General features: G+C 39.4%; 1 protein-coding gene across 1 annotated transcript in view; it reads right to left on the reverse strand.

Moving 5' to 3' along the window:
• Window positions 1-18,176, reverse strand: part of ANK2 (ankyrin 2) — a 763,693-nt gene extending 745,517 nt beyond the window's left edge. The window contains exon 1 of the mRNA XM_072624644.1: window positions 17,495-18,176. Coding sequence (XP_072480745.1) covers window positions 17,495-17,566 — 72 coding nt within the window. The 5' untranslated portion in view covers window positions 17,567-18,176. The remainder of the gene's footprint in view (window positions 1-17,494) is intronic.
• Between the last annotated feature and the right edge of the window lie 7,313 nt (window positions 18,177-25,489).

A 25,489-nucleotide genomic window follows, 5' to 3' on the forward strand; every position in this document is an offset into this window, starting at 1 on the left:
AATGAATATATTGAGGGGTGTATTGTGCAAATATGTATATGTAGACAAACATATGTAGGCATGTTGTTGAGTAGTTTTTCAGTCATGTTTGATTCTTTGTGACCCCATTTGAGTTTTTCTTGGCAAAGATATTGGAATGATTTGCCATTTCCTTCTCCAGCTCGTTCTACAGATGAAAAACTGAGGCAAACAGGTTTAAGTGAGGCAAACAGCTGGTAAGTGTCTGAGGTAAGATTTGAACTCAGGCAGATAAGTTTTTCTGATTCCAGGCCTGGCCCTGTGCCACCTAACTGTCCATTAATGTATTTGTATATGTACATATGTGTGTATATGTATATATGTATATGTATACATATGTATATGTGTTGTATCTACATGTATTGTATGTCTGCATATATGTATATATAATGTATCTATACATACACATACGTGCATTGTATATCAATTAAGAGACAATGGAATAGTAGATAGAGGGTTAACCTTATCAATTCAAAACCCTACTACCACCTTGACCTCTGTCTCCGCTCAAACCCCAATGGAGATAGCCTAGGACCCTGAACCCAGGAGCCTTGGGAATAGTGATACTTCCAGCCTAGTGGCCCCAGGCATCATTGTGGGAAGCAGCCCCAGTGGAGATACAGCCTGGCTCCTGCAGGTGCTAGACCATGGCTCCTGAAGATCAAGAGAAGAAAGTTCTTGCCACCTGAGTCTTTGGACAGTGGTTCAACTGTGGTTAGAAATGTTAAGATGTGTTTCCATTTGCTTTGTTGCTGCACCCTAAGGACAATGGGAACACCTGACTTGTAGCTGAGTCTTCTGTATGTGTTGTTTGCCCATTAGAATGTGAGGTCCTTGAAAATAAGGGCCTTCTTCCTTTTCTACTTGTATCCCCCTTGTTAAGCATTGTATTACATCTTTGCGTGTACTTATCATTTAATAAATTCATTCATTCCTATCCCTGCTTTAGACCTGGTAGCTGAGTGACCAAGAACCAGCTCCTAAACTCTCAGTGCCTCATGGGATTCTCTAAAACTATGTTACAAGACCCCTTGATATTGCATTAGTGGTGAGAATGTGAAATCACAATAAAACACGCTGACCAGCTAATTCTTTCTTGAAATTTGAATTCAGGTTCTAGTGATTTCTTATTTCCCAACATAAGGCAATACATCAGTCCAACATGGCTAGATCCAGTTTGAGGTAGGGTCTGTTGCTTGTCTAACCCTAACATGAAACTAAAGTAAAGTTAACAAAGTTTTAAAGATTTCTTATCAAGTTCAAGTTCTGGTACTCTTAGTCAATATGTAGCATGATTGTAGAATGATTGGGCAAAATTATATATTCATGATAACTGAATGAATACTGATCTTCAAGAAAAAGAATGTGCATGTGATCAGAACCTTCTCATTCACAACAACCCAATCATGAGGACGGGTAAATAAAAGGCCAGGATGGGATTTAGAATCAAATGATAACATGCAATAGACAAGGAAAGGGATCTTTTCACTTTGGTCAAGATAGTAGTTGTTGAGTAAAGGTTAACGGATTTGAAAATGTTCATTTCCTCAAGTCTGATCCTTAATGGCAAATGACTGATACATTATGACCCTTCCTCCTAGATAGAAAGGGAGGAGGGGTACAGGGAGCCACAAATGTTCTTTTCTCTTTTTCTCCACCTAAGATGGGATTCAAGAAAAAGGTGGGACTAAGAGTTCTGATGTAAGGGGAAGCTCCTCTGCCATAGAGGAAAAGCACAAATCATACATTAGAAGAAAAATAGCAGAACTCTCAGTCAGGAAGACCTGGGTTCAAGTCCTACCTCTGACATATTGGTTGTATGACCCTGGACAAGTTCTGAGTCCTGGGCATCTCCCTAAGACTACAAATTGCAGAGCAGAAGCAGATCTGCATCATTAGAGTGAGTTTTCTTCTATGGAGTTTCATACAACAATGAAATAATCTATTAAATCATGAGAAACCTTCACTAAATCAAAGGATCTCAGGAATTTGAAAGAAACTCTGCACTACAGCTTTTGGAAATGTAAACATTTAGAGAGTTTGGTTTAACAAGCAAAAACTGCCGAAATGTTTCAGTGACTTATCTGTCATTTATATGTCAGTCAGGGTGATTACAGTCATTCCAGGATCCTAGTTTTAGAGAAATCCTGAATTAAACAATAATATTAATAATTAATAATAAAATATTTCTGAAGGAAAACAACGGCTAACCTCGAAGTCAGAGCTTGGAAGGGCCAACAATTTCATCTTTCCTTTTCTTTCTACCTTTCTTTTACTTTCTCTCCTTTCTTCATACCTTTTTCTCTTTATCTCACACTTTTACTTTTTCTTTCTTTTTTCCCTCCATTCTTTTTTTCTCACTCTCTCTTTTGACTTCTCTTTCTTTCCTTCTTTCTTTCCTTCTTTCCTTCTTTCTTTCCTTTCTTCCTTCCATCAGCCACTCACAAGCCCAATCTACTGATCAGCATGTGAGCTCTGACTTGCTCTGTTTCCAACCTGGGGCCTTTCACCCCTCCTTAGGCAGCCTGGTGGCCTCACTACTCTTGAGGACTCATTAGGTTGTGGTAGACTAAGTGTGGGCACCTGATTGACCTTAGCCCACTACAGATCAGAACTCCTGAGTTCAAGGTATCTGTCAGCCTTAGCCTCTCCACTAACAGGAATTACAGGTGTGTGTCATCTCACCTGGCCTCCTATAACTTTCCTACTGGAAAAGAGTTTCCAAAAGGACAAAGTCTAAGTAAAGCTAAATCATGGTGGAAGAAGTCAGATTTATCCTGTCACCAATCAATTCTTCCTCCTTTCTGGACTGGATTTGTCATATCTGAACTTACAGAAAGGCAGATATCAGGGTCACGGGCTCTTTGATTCTCCAGGAAGAAAAACATAAGGCTTTCCAAAATGATTCTTAACCCTTTTTGTGTCATAGCCCTCTTTGAGGCTGGTGAATGGACCCTTTCTAGAACGTTTTTAAATAATTGAAGGAAATGTTAACTTTCAGATAGAAGTTAATAAAAATGAAGATGAATTTTTTTCCCTTCCAAATTCTTGGCTCACCTGTCACCTATTCTAGGTGATAATGTCCTTGAGGGAAGGGATCACTTCACCAATTTAACAAATTCTATTCAACAGACACTAATTAAGGCCAAATTTTGGATTTAGAATTGAAATAGGCCTGGAGGAGGTACAATTTAAATGAAACACAGTTCTGGGCCCCTTGTCATTTACATTATGGTAGGATTCCCTCCTAGAAAACTGTAAAATGAAAATAACTTAGTTACGTCTCATTCTTCTTTTTCATCCCCATAACACTTCACACGATGCCTTGCACATAGCAGATATTTAAGAAACAGTTCCTGAATGAATGAAATTATTAAAACAGACAATTGGGTGGGAGAGGAGGGAAGAAGAAGGGAAAGGCAACAGCAGCTAAGGTCATGGAATATACAACATACAGCACTGCAATGAACACAGCAATATTGTTGTGCCTTGAATATATTGAATTTTTGAAAATTTTAAAACTGACACAAATTCAGAAAGGGGTCAGGAAAGGAGGGAAGAAAAGCAGAGAGGTTATTTTGGAGCATGGTCCATTTGGGAAAGAGAAGGCCTTGAGGAAAGCACTGAATTAGTTTTGGTGGGTTAATGAGCAACATGAGCTTCAGAGGCAAGAGAGGAGAAAGAGATTAAGCCAAAAAACAAGTGGAAGTGGGAAGGTCAAAGGCAAATTTGACAACTTTAACTATGTATCTTCTTCATTTTATTGAAGTAACTCTAATATTTGCAAAGTATATTACATAGATTTTCATGTGATCTTCACAACAATCCTGGTGGGTGTTATGACTATCACCATTTTACAGATGAGAAAACCGAGGTTGACAGTGACTTGCACAGGGGTCACACTAAGTGTCTATAATGGGCTTTGAACTCAGTTCTCCCAGACTCCCAGGCTAGCATTCTATCCCCTATGACACCTAGTTGAAGCAAGTATATATATGTGTGTATATATGTGTGTATGTATATGTGTGTATATGTGTATATATGTGTGCATGTATATATCCATATATTTATATGTGTATATATTTATATATGTATGTATACACATACATACATATGTATACGTGTGTGTGTGTGTGTGTGTGTGTGTGTGTATATGGAGAAGAGGGAGGATGAGAGGAGAACTGGATTCATGACGATGCTTGGAGATGGGTTAACATTAGTTGTGGCAAACAAAAGATGCAGACAGACCTATTTTGTTCTTGTCAGAGTAATGTTATTTTCCACCTCCACCAAGTGCCTTCCCCCGCAAAAAGCTGAAACACCTTAGCAGGAGCTATGGTCCTAATTCTTCTCATTTATCACAGTTCAAAAATATTTATAAAATATTTGCTATGTGTAGTTGTTCAGTTGTGTCTGACTCTTTGGGACCCTATTTGGGATTTTCTTGGCATAGGTACTAGAGCAGTTCGCCATTTCCTTCTCCAGTTCATTTTACAGATAAGGGACTGAAGTAGACAGGGTTAAGTGACTTACCCAAGGTCACACAGCTAAAAAGTGTCTGAGGGAATATTTAAACTCATGAAAAGAGTCTTCCTGAGTCCAGGCCTGGCGCTTTACTCCCTGTGCACCTTGCTGTCCTTGCCTATTATAATGACTCATTTTACCTAAGAAAACCAGGAAAGTCTTCTCAGAAAATGAGCATTAAGTACATACAAAAAGGAACCCTTTACTTTTTAAAATTGAGTTTTTCATTCTAACACCAGCCTCCTATTTTTATCTAAGTGATATGTGAGGGTGGTTTACATTATTATTAAGAAGATGCTGTCTTTGCCCCATGGTTGAACTCAGAATGATTCTGCTGCATCCTAATACCAATGCACAATTCGGATTGTTCCTATAGCCCTAAATGAAGATTGGCCAAAGACCAGCCAGAAAAAACAAAATGCTGTTCAATGAATATTTGAAACATAGAGTGGGGGCAGTAGAAGGACTGCTGGACTTGAATACAGAGGATAAGGGTTCAAAACCTATCTCTGCTACGTATAACCAGGGTAAGTCACTCTCCAGGCCTCACTTTCCTCAACTGTAAAATGAAAGGACTGGATTAGAATGAAAGTCTATTCCAGTTCTCAGTATCCAATCCTATGGGACCCTTGTCTCGTTTCTTTACTCCTCTGTCTAGATCTGCACACGCTTTTTTTTGTGTCCACAGTTGGCTAGGGATTCTTTTTACCATGTACCTTCCTAAAACTAAAGCTTCTGTTTCTTTATAGCTCTAGAGGAAACAACATAATAAAAGCAACTCAAATTTGTAGAGAATTTTAAAATTTGAAGAGTCCTTTCATCTCTAAACTCAAAGGAAGGGAGTTTATAGTGGATAGTGTTGGATTGAGACATAAAGAACCAAGGTTTGAATTCTAGTTTGGCCATGTATCACCTGTGAGGCCCCTGTCAATTCACTTAACCTCTAATTAGTAAAATGAGGATATTGGAGTAGATGAGCTTGAGGTCTCTTCCAGCTCTAAATCCATGATTGAAGGATCCTAAAATGTTGGATACTCTCAAACAGTACCAGTATACATTGGATCCTAGACTGTAAGAATTGTAAGGGACTCAGTTGGTCCAAACCTGACCCTGAGTTAAGGAACAGCCACAGAATTTAAGAACCAGAAGAGATGTTGAAAATCACCAGATATGGAAGATGAACCCTAGATGGGGAAAATGAAGTGTCCAAGGCCTTACAACAAGTAGTAGCATAGTTAGGACTAGGGCTAGGTTCTTTTAATCCCAATCATTGTTCTTCAGTTCTCTTTCATTGGGTCCACTCTACAACATGCCTCACAAATGGTCCTTTAATATTATTTTAAAGTCCAGTGGAGGGGGACTCAGTACTTAATTAGTTTTCAGGAAGCTAATTAAGTAGCAGCTAGGTAGATAATTCTTTTGACCTGGAGTAAGGAAGATGTAAGTTCAAATTTTGCCTCAGATGCTTACCAGCTGTGTTATCTTGGGCAGGTCACTTAACACTTAACAGAAAACTGCCTCAGTTTTCTCATCTTTAATGTGGAGATAATAATAGCACCTACCTCCCAGGGTTATTTCAAGGACAATACAGGATATTTGTAAAGTCCTTGGCAACCTTAAACTTTTTAACTTTATATACTTACAGTATATAATTGCTATAATTTATTGTTATAGATATTTACTAAGGTGATTTATAAGAACAGTTGGTACCAAACACTCTCCTCAGTAGTCTGTGACTATTCAGTATGTGACCATCTCCCAGGTGTTGAGGCCTGATTCACATTTAAATCCTATTAGCTGAATCAGTCAAGAAGTATTTTCACCTTACATAGGTAGCAGTGGATAAAGCACCAGTGCAGGAGTCAGGAGGACCTGAGTTCAAATTTCACCTCAGACACTTGACACTCACTAGCTGTGTGACCTTGGGCAAGTCACTAAACCCCAGTTGTCTCATCCTGGGTCATCTCCAGCCATCCTGATGAACATCTGGTCACTGGATTCAGATGGCTCTGAAGGAGAAGCGAGGTTGGTGACCTGCACAGCCCTCCCTCACTCAAAACAAAGTCAGGTGCAAGTCATGTCATTATTTCTCTGATGGCATGGTCTTCTTTGGCAACGAAGGATGAACACCCACTTTTAATTGGGATGGGGTAATCAATGGGGTAATCAGGCTTACTCAAATTCACCCATTCTATTTTCATATTTCTTTGTTTGGATGGAGTTTAAATTTCCCTCTCTTTAATTCGAATCTATCCCTTAGAGTCTCTGAGAATATATAAGAATAACAACAATAATAATAAAACCTAAATTTATTATTTATATTTATATCGCACTTCAGGGTTTTGTAAAGCACTTTTCAAATATGTTCTTACTTTATCAAATCCTTCTTAAACTGTTTTAAATTAGTTATGCTGACCCTAAGATTTATTTTCTCAACCTCAAAATCCAGTTCTTTGACTGGGAGTCTGAAGGTACAGTTAAAAAGTTCTATATTGATGATTTGCAGAAGTTTGAGAAAGGCGAATCACTTTTGGAACCTATAACCTTTCCCTGCTTATTTTTTTCAAGGAGAATTTGATTCCAATTCCATTAAATACTGAAGAATGCATGGTATTGACCAAGAGTTTGCGATACAAACAGGCTAATTTAGTCTTCATTATAGCTCTCTTCTGCTAAATTTTATGAGAATTAGGCTGAAACTACATATCCCTTATAACAAAGATTGGATTTTCAGAATATTGAATAAAGATTTTATGTGTCACTGGAAATTACTCATTAGCTACTTAAAATGCCATAATCTATCCATTTAAGAATTCCTCATGAAAACATAAAATGATAATCTCTAGTAAGTATGTCAATCCTAGCTAGAAATAATGGCGTCTTTCTCATCTTAGTACTTAAAACTGCCAGAAAGCTGATTCTAAGACTGGATTTTGTTAAAGTCAGCCACATAAAGAAACTCTAAATGAAGACAAAATTAAAAAGATATATTCCCAGGTTTTACTGGGAGTTCATCTGTACTTATTTCAATCAATATGACATTATTTTTTATTTGATTCTACTTTCTTACTCTATTTTTACCTTTTGTATTTCATGCTCAGAGCAAATTTCCCTTTCTTTACCCTTTCTTTACTTGCTATCTACCCTTATCCTAACCCTCCCCCTTCCCCCTACAGGGGCAGCTGGGTGGTGAAGTGGATAGAGCACCAGTGCAGGAGTCAGGAGGATCTGAATTCAAATTTCACCTCAGACACTTGACACTTACTAGCTGTGTGACCTTGGGCAAATCACTTAACCCCAATTGCCTCATCCTGGGTCATCTCCAGTCATCCTGATGAATATCTGGTCACTGGATTCAGATGGCTCTGGAGGAGAAGTGAGGCTGGTGACCTGCACAGCCCTCCCTTACTCAAAAAACAAAGTCAAGTGCAAGTCAGGTCATTATTCCTCTGATGCTATGGTATTCTTTAGCAAGGAAGGATGAACACACACACAACCCTTCCCCCAACTTGGTACACCACCTCTAAACCAGACCTCCATAGACCATCCCCTGCTTCCCAAAAAGAATTTCATCCATGAACAAGAAGATTTCAGAGAGGCCTGGAAGGACTTATATGAAGTGATGCTGAGTGAAAGGAGCAGAACCAGGAGAATTTTGTACACAGCAACAACCACAGTGTGTGAGGAATGTTTCGGTAGACTTAGTCCTTCATAGCAATGCAAGGACCTAAAAAATTCCCAATGGACTCTTGAGGCAAAATGCCTTCCACATCCAGAGAAAGAACTATGGAATTGGATCACAGAATGAAGCAGACCATTTTCTCTTGTGTTTTGTTTTGTTTTTCATGGGTTCTCCCATTCATTTAAATTCTTCTATGAAACATGACTAAGGTGAAAATGTATTTAATAGGAATGTATGTGTAGAACCTATATAAGATTGCACATTTCCTTGGGGAGGGAGGAAGGAGGGAGAGGGAAGGAAGGGAAAGGGATGGAGAAAAAAATCTAAGATATATGGAAGTGATTATAGAAAACTGAAAACAAATTAATTAAAAAAAGAACTAAAAAAAATTTTCATCCACTCTGCTTTGGAATTCCACCTTGGAGCTGAGCTGTCATATTTTGTGAGTGCTAACTCATCTAACCCACTATATCTAGTTGGCCCCACATCACACTGCCTCCTTTCCACCTCTTGAACCCAAAACAGTAATCAAATGGATACTACTACTGTTTCTTGGAATATGACAAATGACCACTATGGTTCTACCCATCATTCTCGTCACTTCCCTAGAACAAACCTTTCTTCAACTATTTCCTTCTAACTGTTCAAATGTGGTTACCTTTCTATATTCTATAGACATCTCAAACTCGATATATCTCAAACAGGAGTCATTATTTTTTCTCCAAACTCTTCCCTCTTCCAAGTTGCCCTCTGTGGAGGTCACCACCATCCACTTAGTCATCCAAGCTTCCAACTTTGGCATCATCTTCAACTCCTTATTCTCTACCAGTCAATTGCCAAGTACTATTGATTCTACCTTTGCAACATTGCTCATATTTGTACCTTTCTCTCCTTTGAAATTGTCAGTACCCTGATGTAGACCTTTATTATCTCATGCCTGATCTTTTACAAAAACCTGTCAGTGGCTCTACTTGTCTCTCCACTCCAGTCCACCTTCCACTTAGCTACCAAAGTGATCTTCTTATGGCATATGTCTTACCATATCCTCTTCCCCTGACTCACTTACCCCTAGTGCAGGGTTGGAGAACCTGTGGTCTCAAGAACATGTGTGGTCCTCTAGGTCCTCAAGTGTGTCCCTTTGACTGAATCCAATTGTTACTTCCAGGATCAAACATAAAATCCTTTGGCTTTTAAAATCAGCCTGATCCATTCCTATCCTCTCAGTAATCTAACATTTTATTCCTTCTCACTTCTAAGATTCAGTGACACTAACCTCCTTGCTGTTCCTCACACAAGACACTCCACTCCCAGTCCTCACATGTTTTTACTGGCTGTCCCCATGGCTGAAATGTTCTTCTTCCTTGTCTCTGCCTCCTGGCACCTGTGACTTCCTCAGCTAAAATTCTATCTTCTAAAAGAAGCCTTTCCTATTTTCCCTTAAATATTAGTGTCTTAACTCTGAGACTACTGTCAAAATATACACATACAAAATACTTATGTATACACGCAAGATACACAGAAGTATGTACACACAAGATATATATGTGCACACTTTTATACTTTTATATATGTGTGCATACTTCCCCATTAGAATGGGAGCTCCTTGAGGGTAGGGGACTGGCTTTGCCTTTTGTTTTCCTTTGCAGGTGTGTCAGCAAACACTTAACAAATGTTTGTTGATTGATTATTTCTCTAGTGTCCTATATTTGCATTTCAAGGTATCTTCTCTGCTCTGGTTTCTTCAATAGGAACACTTGGAAGTTCTCTGTTTCATTAAAGGTCCATCCTCACCCTTCCACCTTTCTCTCCCTTCTCCCCCAGTAAGATTATACTCTACTGAGTAAATTATTCTAAGTTGGCTGCCTTTAGCTTCTGCTTTATGGAAGATTATATTTCAAACTCTCCTCTTATTTAAAGTGGTCGCTGTCAGATCTTGTGACCTTAACTATAATAGCTCTGTGGTACTGCTATTTTTTCTGACAACTTGTAGCATTTTTTTTCTCTGCTATGAAAACTCTGGATTTAGGATACAACCTTCTCAGAACTTTTCCTTTTGAGATTTCTTTCAGGATGTGATCCATGAATATTTTTAGTCTTTGCCCTCTAGTTCTAAGTGATCTGGAAAGCTTTCATTTGGATTGCTTAAAACATAGTGCCCTGGATTTTTTTTAATCAAAATTTTTAAGGAGTCTGATGATTTTTGGATTATTTCGCCCTGATCTATTTTCCAGATCAGTTGTTATTGATAAATAAAAAATATTTTATGGTTTTTCTATCTTTTTATTTTCTTCTAATATTGTATTATGTATCATGAAATCATTGATTTTTGTTTAGTCTATTACAAATTTAAGTCTGTTACTTGAATAAGGCTTACTACTTTTTGTTCTAAGATATGCGTTCGATTTCCAATTCTTTCCTCCAGAGATTTAATTTCATTTTTTATCTATTGCTTCATTTATTCCAAGTTTTTCATGCAGTCATTTCGAAAAGTCTGTTTTTTTTTCTGTTAAGTCTCTTTTGAAGGACTTGTGGACTTACTCTTTTCTTTGACGTTTAACATTGGAACATCTATGAATGTCTTCTACTTATTTATATCACTAGCCTGAGACCTTGAATTGGAGCTTTGTGTCAAGGGAAGGTTGAATCTCCAACCTTTATGCTATACTTTTGGGGGAAATGGTCAGCCCTCATTGATCTGGGTTACCTATGTTCCTGCACTGACATACTAACCTATACCTCTTGGGGTATGTCTATAACAAAGAGTGCTTGGTAGATTTAGCTTTCCTGGATGTTTGAGATTTAGAAAGCTGGATCGTGAGGGTGCTTTATGGCAGCATAGAGACTGAGAGCCTGTGGTGTCCTATTCTTATCCTTGGAACTGGTTTACAGACTGATCATTTCCAGAGTATAAGCTGTGGATTTTCTACCCCATTTCTGCTGCCTCCAGATACAGAATCTTGCAGGATTCAGGTGTCTGAGCAGCTCTTTTGTTGTACCACATGACTTCCATCATGTTTACATGTCTTCATGCTGGCTTTTCTGGAATGTGTGGGCTTCTAGCTGATCTTTTTTGGGGGGTGGGGGGAGAGTGAGTTCTGGATTTTTAACTATAAACTATAGTTTTTCATTGGATTTCTTGATAATTATTCAGGCTGGGGCTATTCTTAGGTCTTTGATAGAGTAAGTAAGTATGAGGGAGCTAGGCTGCCTATCTCTGTTTAAACAGAGGTCTTGGCCAGAAGTCCCCAGGTCTTCCTGACTCTTAGATTGAAGACCACTCTCTTTCCACTATGCTATGTTGCTTCTCTAATTTCAATAACATTTTTTAAAAATTAGGATATACTTATATGTATACGTATGTGTATATATGTATGTATATATATGTATGCATATATATTATGAAATGTGAAAAATGTGAATATCTAAATTTTGGACTAAAATCCAAATATTTTATTTTTTCCAATTACAAATAAATTTTTTAACATTCATTTTTTTAAAATTTTGACTTTCAAATTCTGTCCTTCACTTACTCCTGTCCTCCCCTCATTGAGAAGGCAAGTAATTTGATATAGGTTAAACATGTGCAGTCATGCAAACCACATTTAGACTGCAGGCTAAGGCTAGATGTAAGCAGATACAAACTTGGACTTTGAACCTGGGTTTAAGTCCTGCCTCTGGCATACACCGGGTACCCCTAAACGAGTCATTTTCAATGCCCTAAGCAATTTTCTGAGACTATAAGTTGCAAAGAAGATATTGATTTCTATTGGTAGATGAAGTTTTTCACCAGAAATCTCCTACCATTGGTGTTAAATCACAAGTGTTAATTTTTAACTTAAGTATGTAATAAATGTCTTTGTCACTGCCCACTTGTATTTACCTATCAGCCTTTTACATATCTGAACAGTGAAGTGGTGGAGTGGAGAGAGTGCTGGACCTGGAGTTCAAATCCCCTTAACAGTCACTTAACAGCTGTGTGACCCTGCTCAAGTCACCTCTCTCTGCCTCAGTTTCCTCAACTCTAAGTGGAGATAATAATCACACTTAACTCCCAAGATTGCTGTGAGAATCAAATGAGGTAAGATTTGTAAGATGCTTAGCAGAGTGCCTGGTATATAGTAAGTGCTAAGTAAATGCATGTTTCCTTCCTTTCATTTCTCTTTTTCTGTTTGCAGAGCACTTTTTATGAATCATAAAGGATCTTCCTGGTATGTAGCATGCATGGCCAATTGAAACTGCCTGTCCTGAAACACTAACTTTCACACAGCAAGTCAATCTATGACATACTGACAAACATGGACAAAGAATGGATCCCTTATATGGACAGGGAATTGCCTTTGAAATGAGGAAGACCTGAGTCTAAGTCTTCTCCCATCTACTGGTTGTGTAGCCATTAAACAGGCACTGATCTTCAGTGCCCCAGCCAGACTTCTGAGGTTACAAATTACTTCGTTTCCCCATTCCAATGAAATCACATATCCAAACCCTCCCTGCCACAACTTTAAAACAAAGATTGAAATAAAAATGTTAGAAACTGTAATAGTAGATTGCAAATACCAAACACAATTTCTTTTCCCTAGGTTAGACTTTGTCACTAGCCCATCTTACCCCTGGTCACATCTCCATGGAAATAAGAATAATTGGGGAACCTGCCACAGAGACAATAGTTGTAATAGTTGTAACAGAACCTTTAACTCGAGATGTCATGATTCTGGGGATAATTCTACTAGAGAAAGGTAATGGCAGCAGTTGCCATTCAAAGATATCTCCATTCACTGGGGACCCAGTTAGCTGTCTCCCTCTCTGCTTCTTTCTCCTCTCCAAGGGAAGGTAAACTTGGATGACCAGAAGTTAACTTGGGGTTTACTGTTAGGTTTCTTTCTCTCTCCCTCTCCCTCTCTCTCTCTCTCTTTCTTGTCTTTCCCCAAACCTTAAACCCAGTACTTTCTGAAGCCCAGAGATTGGACAACAATAGTTCCCTGCCCAAGCTCCACTTAATAGCTGTTGTCTGGACCCTCCTGGCTTAGAGTGATTGTCAATAGTAACTGTTTCTCTTTCCCTAAAGGGACCATTCCCTGACTACTTCTTAAAGAGGCCTATTCATCGAATTGGTATTACCTCCCTCTAAGTGAGTACCCGAAAAGGACTTAGCCTAAAAAGGCCAAAAGAAAACCTAAAAATGCATCCTTTTGCATATGTTATACAAGGGCACTAGAGATATGGATATTTGTTCATGTAAATAATAATGCATACATCAAGAATCACTGAAGTTTCAACTTATGTTCAGATTAGGTAGCATTAGTATTTTTAAATGTATTTGGTTATAGAGTTATAGGTGCATGTCATATAAAGACATTAAGAAGACCAATATAAATAAAAATACATACATTTATAAAATATGACATCTTCATCTTATATTTAGAATATGTCTATTAATTAGAGGAATAATAAGGACTACAAAAAATCTAGAAAAAGAATTGGGGGGTAAGCCCAATGACTGGCTATCTCCAGTCATCCTGATGAATACTGGTCACTGGATCCAGATGGCTCAGGAGGGGAAAGTGAGGCTGGTGACCTTGCACAGACCTCCCTCACTCAAAACAAAGTCAAGTGCAAGTCAAGTCTTCATTTCTCTGATGTCATGGTCTTCTTCAAAAACAAAGGACAAACACACAACCATTCATAGCTTAATAAGATAATGAGATTTAGAGCTAAAAATGACCTTGGAGGTCTCCAGGCCAACCTCATTTTTCATCATTTACCCAGTTTGTTCCAGAAAGTTAGAATAGCATAGTTACCAATCCTTAGAGCCCAATAGAGATTGCCAAGCCCAGTGAGAATGGTTATCTGAGAGTGACAGTGATAGGTCTATCAATTCCTAGAAATCTTAGCCATGGAAGCTGTGCTTTTTAACAGTGGAAATGTTATAAGTTTCTCAGGCAGATAACTGGTTCTCTGAATACATATATAATGTATAGATCAAAAATAAAATGCTACTTCCTGATCTCTTCTTTGAAATTAGAATGTGAGTGGAAAGTGGAAATATTCAATGCCCATAATGATTTCCATCATATTTTAGGGATGGAAGCTGTATTTATTGGTCTACTTCCTTGGAGAAGAATGGGCAGTTTTCCACTGAACCAACAGATGCAAATCTTATAGGGAGTCAATCATACAGTGGTTTTAAGTATTAAAAAAATTAAATATAATTTAGACTAATTAAAGTAATGATCAAAAGGAAAAGACATGAATGCTTTGTTGAGCCACTATCCAAAAGATTCTGAGTGGGATCCAATTCTAGGCATTTTAATGCTGGCCATCATTAATGCTACCTAACAAAGGCAGACTTTCAACAAAAAGTCACTTGACTTCCTACCAAAGTTCCCTTCTAATGGATGTTCCTTTCTAAGTTGTCATTATACATTTAGAATCCTGATAAATAAATTATCTGCTGGGAATAGTTCAATATACATTAAATTCTATGATTCTCTTCCACTATGCTATTATGCTTTTGCATTAAGACTGTTCTTTTTACACTAAAATGTAATTCCTAAAAGCAAGGAAAACTGATGGGAAAACCATCCAGATTTTTATCTTAATTTAATTTAAGCTTTAAATTTTAAAACATTTTGATCCAAACCAGGGTTGTTTTAAAATAACAGTGCTATGGAAAATCAAGGAGGACCATGTTCAGAAAACAGTGGGTGACCTGGTTAGAATGGCCTAAATTGCAGCGTTTGGATGAACACTACTGCAAATTCTTTGATATTTTTCTGTTTCTATTTTGCTAAAAATCACTGATAGAAGAATATTATTGATTCTGCAACCATAAGATGAGAATTATCCTTACTTCTTTTCTACTTGACCAGATGAATGAGGTAAACTAAAATGATAAATTATTCCAGGAATCAGTTCCTAAATCCTGTGCAAATTAATGCACCAATCATTGAAACAGTACTTTGAGAAGGCCAGATAAACTAAAGGAGACTAAGCAGAAGCTGCTAGTGAGCAGTTATTAGAACACTGCAGCATTATGGAATTCGTAAAGGTTTTATTTGGATGGGCCTTTAGTATGGTACTAGCTCTGCAAATAACAATGGTCCACCACCCAATTCTTTTTCTAGTATTTTTGAAGTCATTATTATTCCTAGAATTAATAGACATATTCTAAATATAAGTTGAAGATGCAGTATTTTATAAATATATGTATTTTTATGTATATTGGTCTTAATGCCTTTATATGACATGCACATATAACTATATAACCAAATACATTTAAAAACACTAATGCTACCTAGTTTAATATAATTTAAAACCTCAGTGATTTTTGATGTATGCTTTATATTACAAATACCTATATCTCTAGTACCCTTATACAACATACGCATGTAACTACATACCTGAATACATATAAAAATGCTAATGAGACATACTCTAAGTTGCACTCAGTGATTTTTTTAATAAATGTCTGAATTATCATTTATATTCATGTGAAAGCTATAAACTTATTGCCTGTATAGGTATATATAACCGAATACACATATAAATGCTAATATGAAATAAAGGTTCTCATAATCACTTTACTTTCATTCATATTTGCACTATCAACGACATTAATATAGATATAATGATAGTTTTTCTTTAGGCAAATGGGAATGATGAAGGATGAAACTAGCAAATGTAAAACATATAGACCAGTGCCCTGTATTTTTCACAGATAAATTTAATTAATTAATTGGTAACTCCTTAGGTAAGCAGTAACTTCAAAATTGTGTACAGATATCAAAACCCCAGGGCATAAATTCTGTTCTGTGCACTAAAAAAAGGAAGAAACTGCAGCAATAACAAAGGTGACCCCCCAAATGACACCATCACCACACATTCAATGCCAAATTAAGGCAAAAATCTTGTAAAAAGGGTCAAATAGATAGATGCTGCTTGTGCTAGGGTATTCTGAGATCCATTAACAGCTCTAACAATTTCCACATTGTCCAAAACAAAAAAATGCCCCTTTGAGCATGTGGGAATATCACTATAACTTTTCAGCTTAGTCCTGAAGCTTCTCCACCTTCACTCAGTCCTGTCTCAAATCCCAAACACTAACCCTAGTAGAACTTTGAGCTTTCTTGAACTTCATCTTTCACCCCCTTTTTACAAATATCACATTCCCTGACATTGAGAAATACACACTCAGCTAAGGATCCTGCCTCCTCTGTTGTGGCTGTCCCAGTTGCCTCAGCATCTGTAATGAATGTCATGCTGCAGTAGACCCTATGAATTCTACAGCCAGAACCAGGGTCCTAACCACCAAAGTCCAGCAGATTGTTTTCTCCCTTTTGATATTTCTTACTGGGCAATCCAACTTTCATCTTCTTCAGGAAAGACACAAGAAGGAGATTTTGTTTGTTTGTTTGATTTTCTGCAAAGAACTGAGAATCTTTACTTGTTTTTCTGGGTCTCATAGCATTACCTAGGTCTCATATCTCTAAATGGCACATATTAGGTCTCATAGTCCTAGGGAAACACAGTCAGTTTTTATAGTGAGCATTGTATGTGGTGAAGGGCTGTGATGGTTAGATATAGTAATTCCTGGCTAGAAGCTTCTGGCTAGAAGCTTAGGCTAGCCGGACTAACCTTTGAGTGGTTCCTTCTAGCAACCAATCAATCGATCAAGAGTGTGGTGTATTAAACTATGGGCCAAGCAATTATCGTGGCACTGGGGAGCCAAAGGCCAACAGGAACAGTTTCTGCTTTCAAAGAGCTTACGTGCTGGTCCCATCATTGACAACAAAATTATGTACAGATATTAAAACCCCAGGACATTAAGTTCTACTCTCTGCATTTAAAAAAAAAAAAAATTCAATGTAACAAAGGTCATCCCACAAAATGACACCACACTACCACACCTGGAAACCTCAGCTGTGGGTGAGTGGGAAGGCTGATAGGGCACAGGGGAGAGTCATTCTCAGCGACCTCGTCTCCTACCAGAAGTACTCCATGCGTTTCTCTTCTAATGACACTGATGTGCTTATGGGGCATGTGATGGGCAGGTTTGGTGGCACCTCTGAATGTGTATGGGGGTGGGAATAGGGGGTATTAATGGCCATTGTGGACGCTTAGGTGCTATCGGTACACCTGCAAGCGGTACCCTTTCCCGCCCTCCGCCCCTCCCCAGCAGTGGCAGCTCAGCCCCGGAGGGCAAGGGCGAGGGCTCGGCAGGTGGGCTGGGCGGGAGAGGACGCGCCTAGGGGGCTGCAGGCGGACACCCACCTGACGAATCCGTGTCGGGATCGGCGGCGGAGAGGCCCCGCCTCCCGGGGCCGGGGAGGTGGGCGAAGCCATCCCCGGGCTCTCCGAGCCGGCTTTGCAGCTCCCGGCACTCTGGCTCGCACCCTCCGGCTCCCGCAGTGTCTGGCCCGCGCTGCCCAGGCCCGAGCTTCTCTCGCAGCAGCAGCCCGGCGTGCGGGGCCAGTGTCCTTGATTGCATCCGATGGCCGCCTCTTGCAGCAGTCAGCCCGGGTCTGGGGGGCTCTTCTCGCCTGCCCGCCCCCGCAGGGCTCTGCCCCAGCTGCAGCTGCTGCTACAGCCTCCCTCCCTTCCCGGTGTTCTAGTCCTCCCAGACTCCAACGAGTAGCCCTTCTCCTCCCACCCCACCTACCTCCCAGCCGTGAGGATCAGTGCCATGGTGCCCCTGGGGCGTGGGCACGAGGGGAGGAGGGAAAAGATCGGGCCAGAAAAAGTGGCCACCAAGCTGATCAATGAGTGACCTTGTTTCTCCCGGTAGGATAGGTGCGGTTCTCCCAGGAAAGGGCTGGGGTAGGGGGTAGGGGTCCTTGCGTTTGCGGCAGCTGCTGTAGCAGCCGAGGCAGCGGGTAACCCCGCTCTCCCTTCAGCCCCCAGCCTCTGGGTGTGGGTATGGGTGTGTACGTGTGTGTAAGAGTGAGAGAGAGTATGAGAGAGCGCTGAGATGATTGTAGCAGCACTCAAAGAAAGGGAGGCTGCGCCTGCTACTGCTACCCCAGGCTGGAGAGGAGGAGGAGAAGGATGAGATCATGGACAGCGCTCAGAAATATGTCTAGCTGGTGGGAAAGACGCTAAGCTAAAAAGGGCTTGTAGGGCTCTGGCACACTCACAGTCGGAAGCACATGCCTGCATTCGTTTAGACACAGGGTTACCCCGGCTTCACATGCCCACCTTCACGATCATTTTCAGCTTTTTCCATTCATAGTCCCTTCCTTCCGCCACCCCCATACACACACTTAACAAATTTTTTTCTGCTTTTTTCATTTATGTATGTATGTATGTATGTATATATATATGTATGTATATGTATGTATACCCCTCTAAATAGACCTCTTTTGTACTTCCAGCCAGTTCAAAGGAGAAGTATCTTTTTATAGGAGGGAATGAACTCTGTCTAATGAGTTATAGGTCACAAATTCATATGAGGTATTAACTAATTAAAGATGCTTTTAAATATGTGATTTAATCATTTTTTAATTATTCAATTGATCCTGCCCACCCCAATCCTCAGGTCTTAGAACTTCTACAGAGATTTTTCCACACTGTGAGACATCTTCCCCTAACCCTGAGTAAATGGAGTAGTCATGGCCCCATCCCAAGGATGAATGCAACCACTTGGTTCACATGCACCAGCAGGTCCTTAGAAGGTCAGGGCAAGCTGGGGAGGAGCTCTTTGCTAAAACAGTGCAGAGGTGGTGCTCTCATTACCTCACAGGCTCAGATATTTGCTCTTCCATCAACTTTTCCTTGACTCTAGACAAAGTAAGTCCAAACAGTTCTGTGTATCTTTCTAAGGAAAAGGCACAAACCAATATCATACACACACACACACACACACACACACACACACAGGTATATATGTATAATGAATATGTTTATATTATATGGAGACATTATATATTACATTATAGATACATATACGTTATACAATAGAGATTATTAAACATGTTTCAAGTCACTAAAAATGAATTAATTGTCTACCATTTGCAAAGAACCAGGTAGGTTTGGAGAAAGACACAAAGCTTCCCTGACTAGATCATAGACACAGCTGGAAGGGACATCAGAGATCATCTGGTACTAATAGCCTCATTTTACTTATCCTAGAGAGGTAAGTGAATTGCCTCTGATCATACAGAGAGTAAGTGTAGAGCCAAAATTTCAACCTAGATCCTTTGACCTTGAAACTCACTCTTCTCCATATGCCCTTGCTTCACTCTGCCTACCCTATCCTACAAGCAGCTTATAATTTTACTATGAAACAAATCTTTAAAAATGGGTCTTTTTATTCAACTTAAGATATTGAGAGTTTGATCTCACAGAAAGTAGGAAGACTTCATTTTCTTTGCCTAAATGGGTTTCCCCAGATACCCAAATGCTGGGAGTGGTAAAGAACCACTCAGCTTTCAAAGTTCACATATGTATTACCTTGAGGATAAGTGGAGGATAAAGAACAGCTAAGATTTCCTTTATCCTTGGTTTCTTTTTAACAGTCAGATGAGCCAGGAAAACTTGGGACCTTAACTACTTTCTCTTCCACATTGGCAGCATTGGGCCACTTTTCGAAGGTGGCTCTTCTCCTAAGTAAGAATAATAGTCTAATAGCTTAGAAAGAGCTTACAAAGCAATTGTCTAATACAAGTTTACATTATAGAATAGTGGATAGAGGCCATGCTTGGAGTCAGGAAGACTGAGATTCAAGTCTTTTCTCTAAACTATGCAATCTTGGGTAAATCACTTAATCTCTCAAATACCCCTGGAAACTCTTTAAGACTATAAATGAGAGATGAGCTGCAAATGTCTTTGTAGGATCTTTCCACACTAGGAGTTCCCCATACTGATGAAAGCAAAGGTCTAGATGAAAAAAAGTAATGCCACTTTCACATAGATCTTAAGAATCCCATCTCTGGAGTTGGAAAGGACTCTGGCCACCTAGTTCAAACCCTTCATTTTACATATGAGGAAAGTAAGGTCCAGGGAAGATGTGACTTGTCCAATGTCACTAGAATCAAAGGTTAGATCTGAACCTGGCTCCTCTGACCATACCCACGCTGCACTTTACATGCCTTATCTTGTTTGATTTTTCACAACAGCCTTGCAAGGTTGTAATGAAAGGATTATTCTCATTTTGCAGAGGAGGAAATACAAAGCTAATAAGTGGCACGTTTCAAAGCTTGAGCTTAGTTTCTTTTGACTACATCCCCGCTATACTTTTTATTGTGGCACAATTCTTGATAATTCCTAGCTTTCACTCAAGGACAAGGGGGTACTCAACCAGAACAGTGGAAAGAGGTCTATCAATAAATTATGTCATCTACTGTATATAAAACATTCATATAATGAAAAGAGAAAAGCGCTTTCATTTTTTTTTACAGAAAAGCTGGGACATAGTTTCAGGAAAGGCATTACTTGTGTATTCTACAACACTGAATAAAAATGAAAATACTGCAAAATTCCCTAAAGCAGGGAGGAAAAAGCACTAGTTCTAAGACTTGGAGGGGGTAAAGTCTCCATCAGATCCCACCTCTGAAGCCATTACTGCCTGTGTGACCTTGGGCAATCCCCTTATAACCTCCCTGGGCCACACTTTCTTCACCTGTATGGGCTCAGATCCCTTTAAGTTCTATATTTTTGAGTCTATGATGTATTACACTAATTCTATTCCAACATCCTAACTTCTGGGCCTACTGGGGTGGGGCCACTATGTCCTCTCACCCTCCATCTGCTTTAGAACAAAGCGTTCAGTCCAGAGTGGGTCCTGCTCTGAGAGTAGCTGGTCTCTAAGGATAGGGATTAGGTTCCTTCTCTTATAAGTTCTGACTTTTTACACCCCTTCACACCAGCACCCCGAGGGAAAATTTATTAAAGCTCCTGTCCAGGCTCTCTTCAAAGAGGAAAGAGGAAAAGTACAATATGAATCAGGAATGGGACAAGTTTATTTCCTGCACACAAAAGAAATGGTAAATGTAAAATACAAGCAAGCTTTGTAAGACTTAAAACAGGACTAGCTTGAAGAATATTGTTATATCCTTCTAGAAGATTGAGACTTAACCCTCACCAGAGCATAAAGAAGCTTGCTGAATTGGTGCGTTGTGGGCCACTAAATAGTTACTGTTAAGATTTTACCTTGACTATCCCCTCAAAATCCAAGCCTTTGACCAACCACACTTTTATTTGGTCATCTCCTTTTGTTGGTGGTCATGGTCTCAGATGCAGTAACTCCCCCTGTTGCCAATCAGCTTTGAGTAAGGGACCTAGGACCTCTGGACATCTCAAACTCACAAGGCTGACTCCAACTCTAAACATGTGCATCTTAGCATAGATGTTTGGTCACTTACATTCAGGAAAAAAGCACAAAGCAGAAGAGGTAGTTCAGGTTCAAACTCATCTAGCTAACCCATTGTGCTTTAACTGCCACATGGGAGCAGTCAGACTACTGCTTAAACAAGGGTCTAACCCTCCCCTTCTCCTCAGGAAAACTCCCAGATGATATTACATAAGGGACAAAAGGGAGTGACAGGTGCCTTCTTAAAGGACTACTGTGTCATTGGTTCTTCCTGCTCAGTGGCCAATAAGAGAACTGCTTTATCATCCCCAAATTGTTTCCAGCTCCCAGTCATATAAAGCCAGCTAGAAGCCTTCAGGGTACCCTAAGGCACCAAGTGCAAAGCTAACCCACAGGGCTGGCTGAAAGAGGTAAGGAAGTTCTGAACATGTTCTGGGTAACCCCAGTGGCTTTATGATTTGATTTCAGACCTATTGGAAAAAAGAAAAATATGGCTCCTTTAAATAACTCCCCTTAGCAAATCTTGGAAATTTTCTCATCGAAAGAATAATTCAAGACCCAATAATTGGACTCCCATGATATTCCATGAGGCTCTAGCTTCTGCACAAGATTAAGGCTATTATTTCATCTGAGGATCCAAAATGTTTTCTTTGGGGTCAATATGAATATACCCTATATAGTAATTATTTCCCAAAGCTGAAAATGTAAGGTATATTCAGTGATGATCCTTAGAAACCACTGCCCACCAAGCAATGTAATTAGAGAATCACAATGTAGGTAGAGATTCAGTTCAATTTCATTTAACATGAGATACACATGAGATACACATGGAAATGAAAGGTCATGTGTAATTCTTTTCAGATGTCATGGGGTTGCCTGCCCTCTAGGAAGTGGAAGCCAAGAGCTCTTCTGCACAATAGCTTTGCTCAAATCAGATCAGCCTGTGGAATCCTATCTTGGGCACCATGTCAGTGGGCTCTGTTTACTGTGGTGAAATCCTGAGACTGTATAGCATTTCAGGTTGTGCAATAGTAAGTCTTCTTAAATGTTTCCCTTGCCTGTCCTTGACCCACTTGAGCATACCTAGGAGATTCTAGCAGGACTGGTCATCAACAAAAATTATAAGTTAAATTGTTTGTCTTCCAATACCTCTCAGCTATTCCTCCATACCCATCCACCTCTTTCTTTCCCTGCATCAATTTCTTGCACATGCTCTTTCCTTAAGGTGTCCTCAAGTAATAGTGATAATATACCCAATACTTTGAAGTTTGTAAAATGCTCTCACTCAAAATGCTTGCTGAATTGCATTGAATTCTGAAATGACTGCTAACAGCTGGTACTCTTCTGATAGGACATTGTCAATTTCCTTTTTTAAATTGTCATTTGATGTTCACCCTTTATAGCACCTTCTTAATGTCTTCCTTTTTTATCTTAAATTTTACCTTTGCTTTCTGAACTTAGCAAAAAATGAAACACACAGCACAACACAGAAAGAAGAGCCTTGATATAAAACTATGAATCTCCATGTCCTACTGCTTGCTTCTCCTCTCCCATCCAATGTCCTCTGGAAGAAAGTACAGTGATGTATACACCTGAATGAGGCTTCTAACCAGTCTCCAAGTCACTGGCTTTACTCATTCTTCTATCGAGTTCCAAGATAGGTTTAAAAGGTCGTATAAGAAGACAATATGTGTATATGAAATTCTTCATATATTCTCATTTTTTCCTCTTTGTTTATTTCTCTCATATTCTCCAGGCATCAGGGAATGTCTAGTTCTTAATGTATCTTTTCCCCAAAGTCACATAAACATTTTATGAACTATTAAATCAATCAATAAATATTTTGTGAGCATCCAGTACATGTCCAGCATAGTGCTCCCTCTGAAGATTCACAGAGCTGAAAAGAGCCTTGAGAAACTATGTCATCCAACCCTTTGCAATCCTGTAGATAAACCATCAAGGGAAAATGTTCATTTATTCTCTCCTACTTCTTGAGGGTCAGAGATTCTATGGAAGGATTCTTCACCTGGAATCCAGGAAGTCCTTGATTCTTTAATATTTTGATAAATGTATTTTAATATGATTGGTTTCCTTTGTAATGTTATTTATTTCATTTTATACATATAAGAACATTATCCTGAGAAGGGGTCCATAGGTTTCACCAGAATGACAAAGGGGTCATTGGCACAAAATAGGTGAACACTTCCTTTGAGCCTTTCTCTAGGATCCTAGGATAGGATCCTAGGATCATAGCTCTTGAACCAGATAGGAATTTAAAAGACATTGAGTCCAACTTCCTCATTCTATGTGTGAAGAAACTGAGGCCTAAAGATGTTACGTGATGTGCCTATGATCACCTGGGTAAGGTAGCAGAGCCAGGAGCTGAACCCCAACTTCCCAATTCCAAGTCTCAGGGACCACCTAGTCCAATCTGTAACTGAAGGGGAATCTCCTCCTATTCAGGATGTTTTGAGACCCTTGACAAGGGGTTACCCACCTGTGCTTACAGATCTCTGGTAAGGGGAAACTTGTTACTTCTAGTCCATTCTACTTCAGAACAGCCCTGATTATTAGGCTTTCCCTCACATCAGTCTGATCTGACTCTTTTACTCTATTCTCTGCAGCAGACAGAACCCTTTCCTGCATGACAACCTTTCAGACACATGAAGACAGAACTCATATTGGTCTCCTCTTCCTCTAGCCTTCTCTTCTCCATCCTGACCATCCCCAGTTCTTTCAACATGTCTTCATAAGACACAGTCTCCAGTTATCCCCATGTAGGTCATTTTCTTCTAGCTGAGCTCCATCTTGCAGTCTTCTTTCTAAAATGTGACTCCTAGAATTGGGCAGTATTCCAAAATAGTTCTAACCAGGGCAGAGTACAGCAGAATTATCATCTCCTTCTTTCAAGACATTGTGTGTCTTTCAATGTATCCTAGAATAATGAAAGAGGTTTTATTTGCTCTCATGTTTTCCCCCCATAGGTATTGTCATCCACTTTCTCCTTGTAATTTTGAATTTGATTTGGGAACCCTAAGTATAGAACTTCACGTTTATTCCATTTGAATTTTGTCTTCTTAGATTCAGCTCATATTTCTGTTCTGTTGAGTTCTCTTCGGATCCAAATACTGTCATCAAGTATATCAATAATTCCTCCCCACTGATGTTTACAAATTTGACATGCATGCTTTCTCTTCCTACATCCAAGCCGTTGATAAAAATATTGAATGGCACAGGACCAAGGATAGCTACCTGCAGCTCACTACTCAAGATTTCCCTCCAAGCTGGTACCAAACTATGAAGGATTGTTCTTTGGATCTCATAATTCAACCATTTCCAAAGATTTCCATGGTGTAGAAAACAAATGAAAAATAAACTTGAATAACTCAGCCTTCTTGCCTTCTTGTCACCATCCATTATCTCCTCATCTCTACTCCTTCTCTGATTCACTGTTGCCTACACCACGGCAAAAGAGAAACTTTTGATTATCTTCCACATTCATCATCTGTCTCAGATCATTCTGGACTTTTTTGTTTGGGTTCCATCTCCTCAAATGGATTAGCAACCCATCTAGGGCAAGGATGATCACAGAATTACAAGAGCTCCTGAAGCAATACTTGTGCTACATTCTTATGCTTTGCTTCCATTTTCTATATTCTTTCTCTTGTAGTGATTGTGCCTGTGCTCCTGCTGCCTAGTCCCTTGACCCCTCATCTCTGATCCCCAGTCTGGACCTCTTGCTAATAGTCTAGTATCTCTTATTCCCCTTTATGAGCCCTGATCCTATTTCTTCATTAAAATCCTCATGCCTTGTCATCATGGAGATTGAATTTTGATTAAATTCAAAATGCATGTGAATTTTTTTTTGGTCCATTCTGGCCCTATCATTGTGCCCACATGAATTGCCAGGAAAAGACAATGGTCATGTGGTTGGACAAGTTTAGAAGACTCCAAATCAT

Source organism: Notamacropus eugenii, chromosome 7, assembly GCF_028372415.1.
Source record: "Notamacropus eugenii isolate mMacEug1 chromosome 7, mMacEug1.pri_v2, whole genome shotgun sequence".
Lineage (NCBI taxonomy): Eukaryota > Metazoa > Chordata > Mammalia > Diprotodontia > Macropodidae > Notamacropus > Notamacropus eugenii.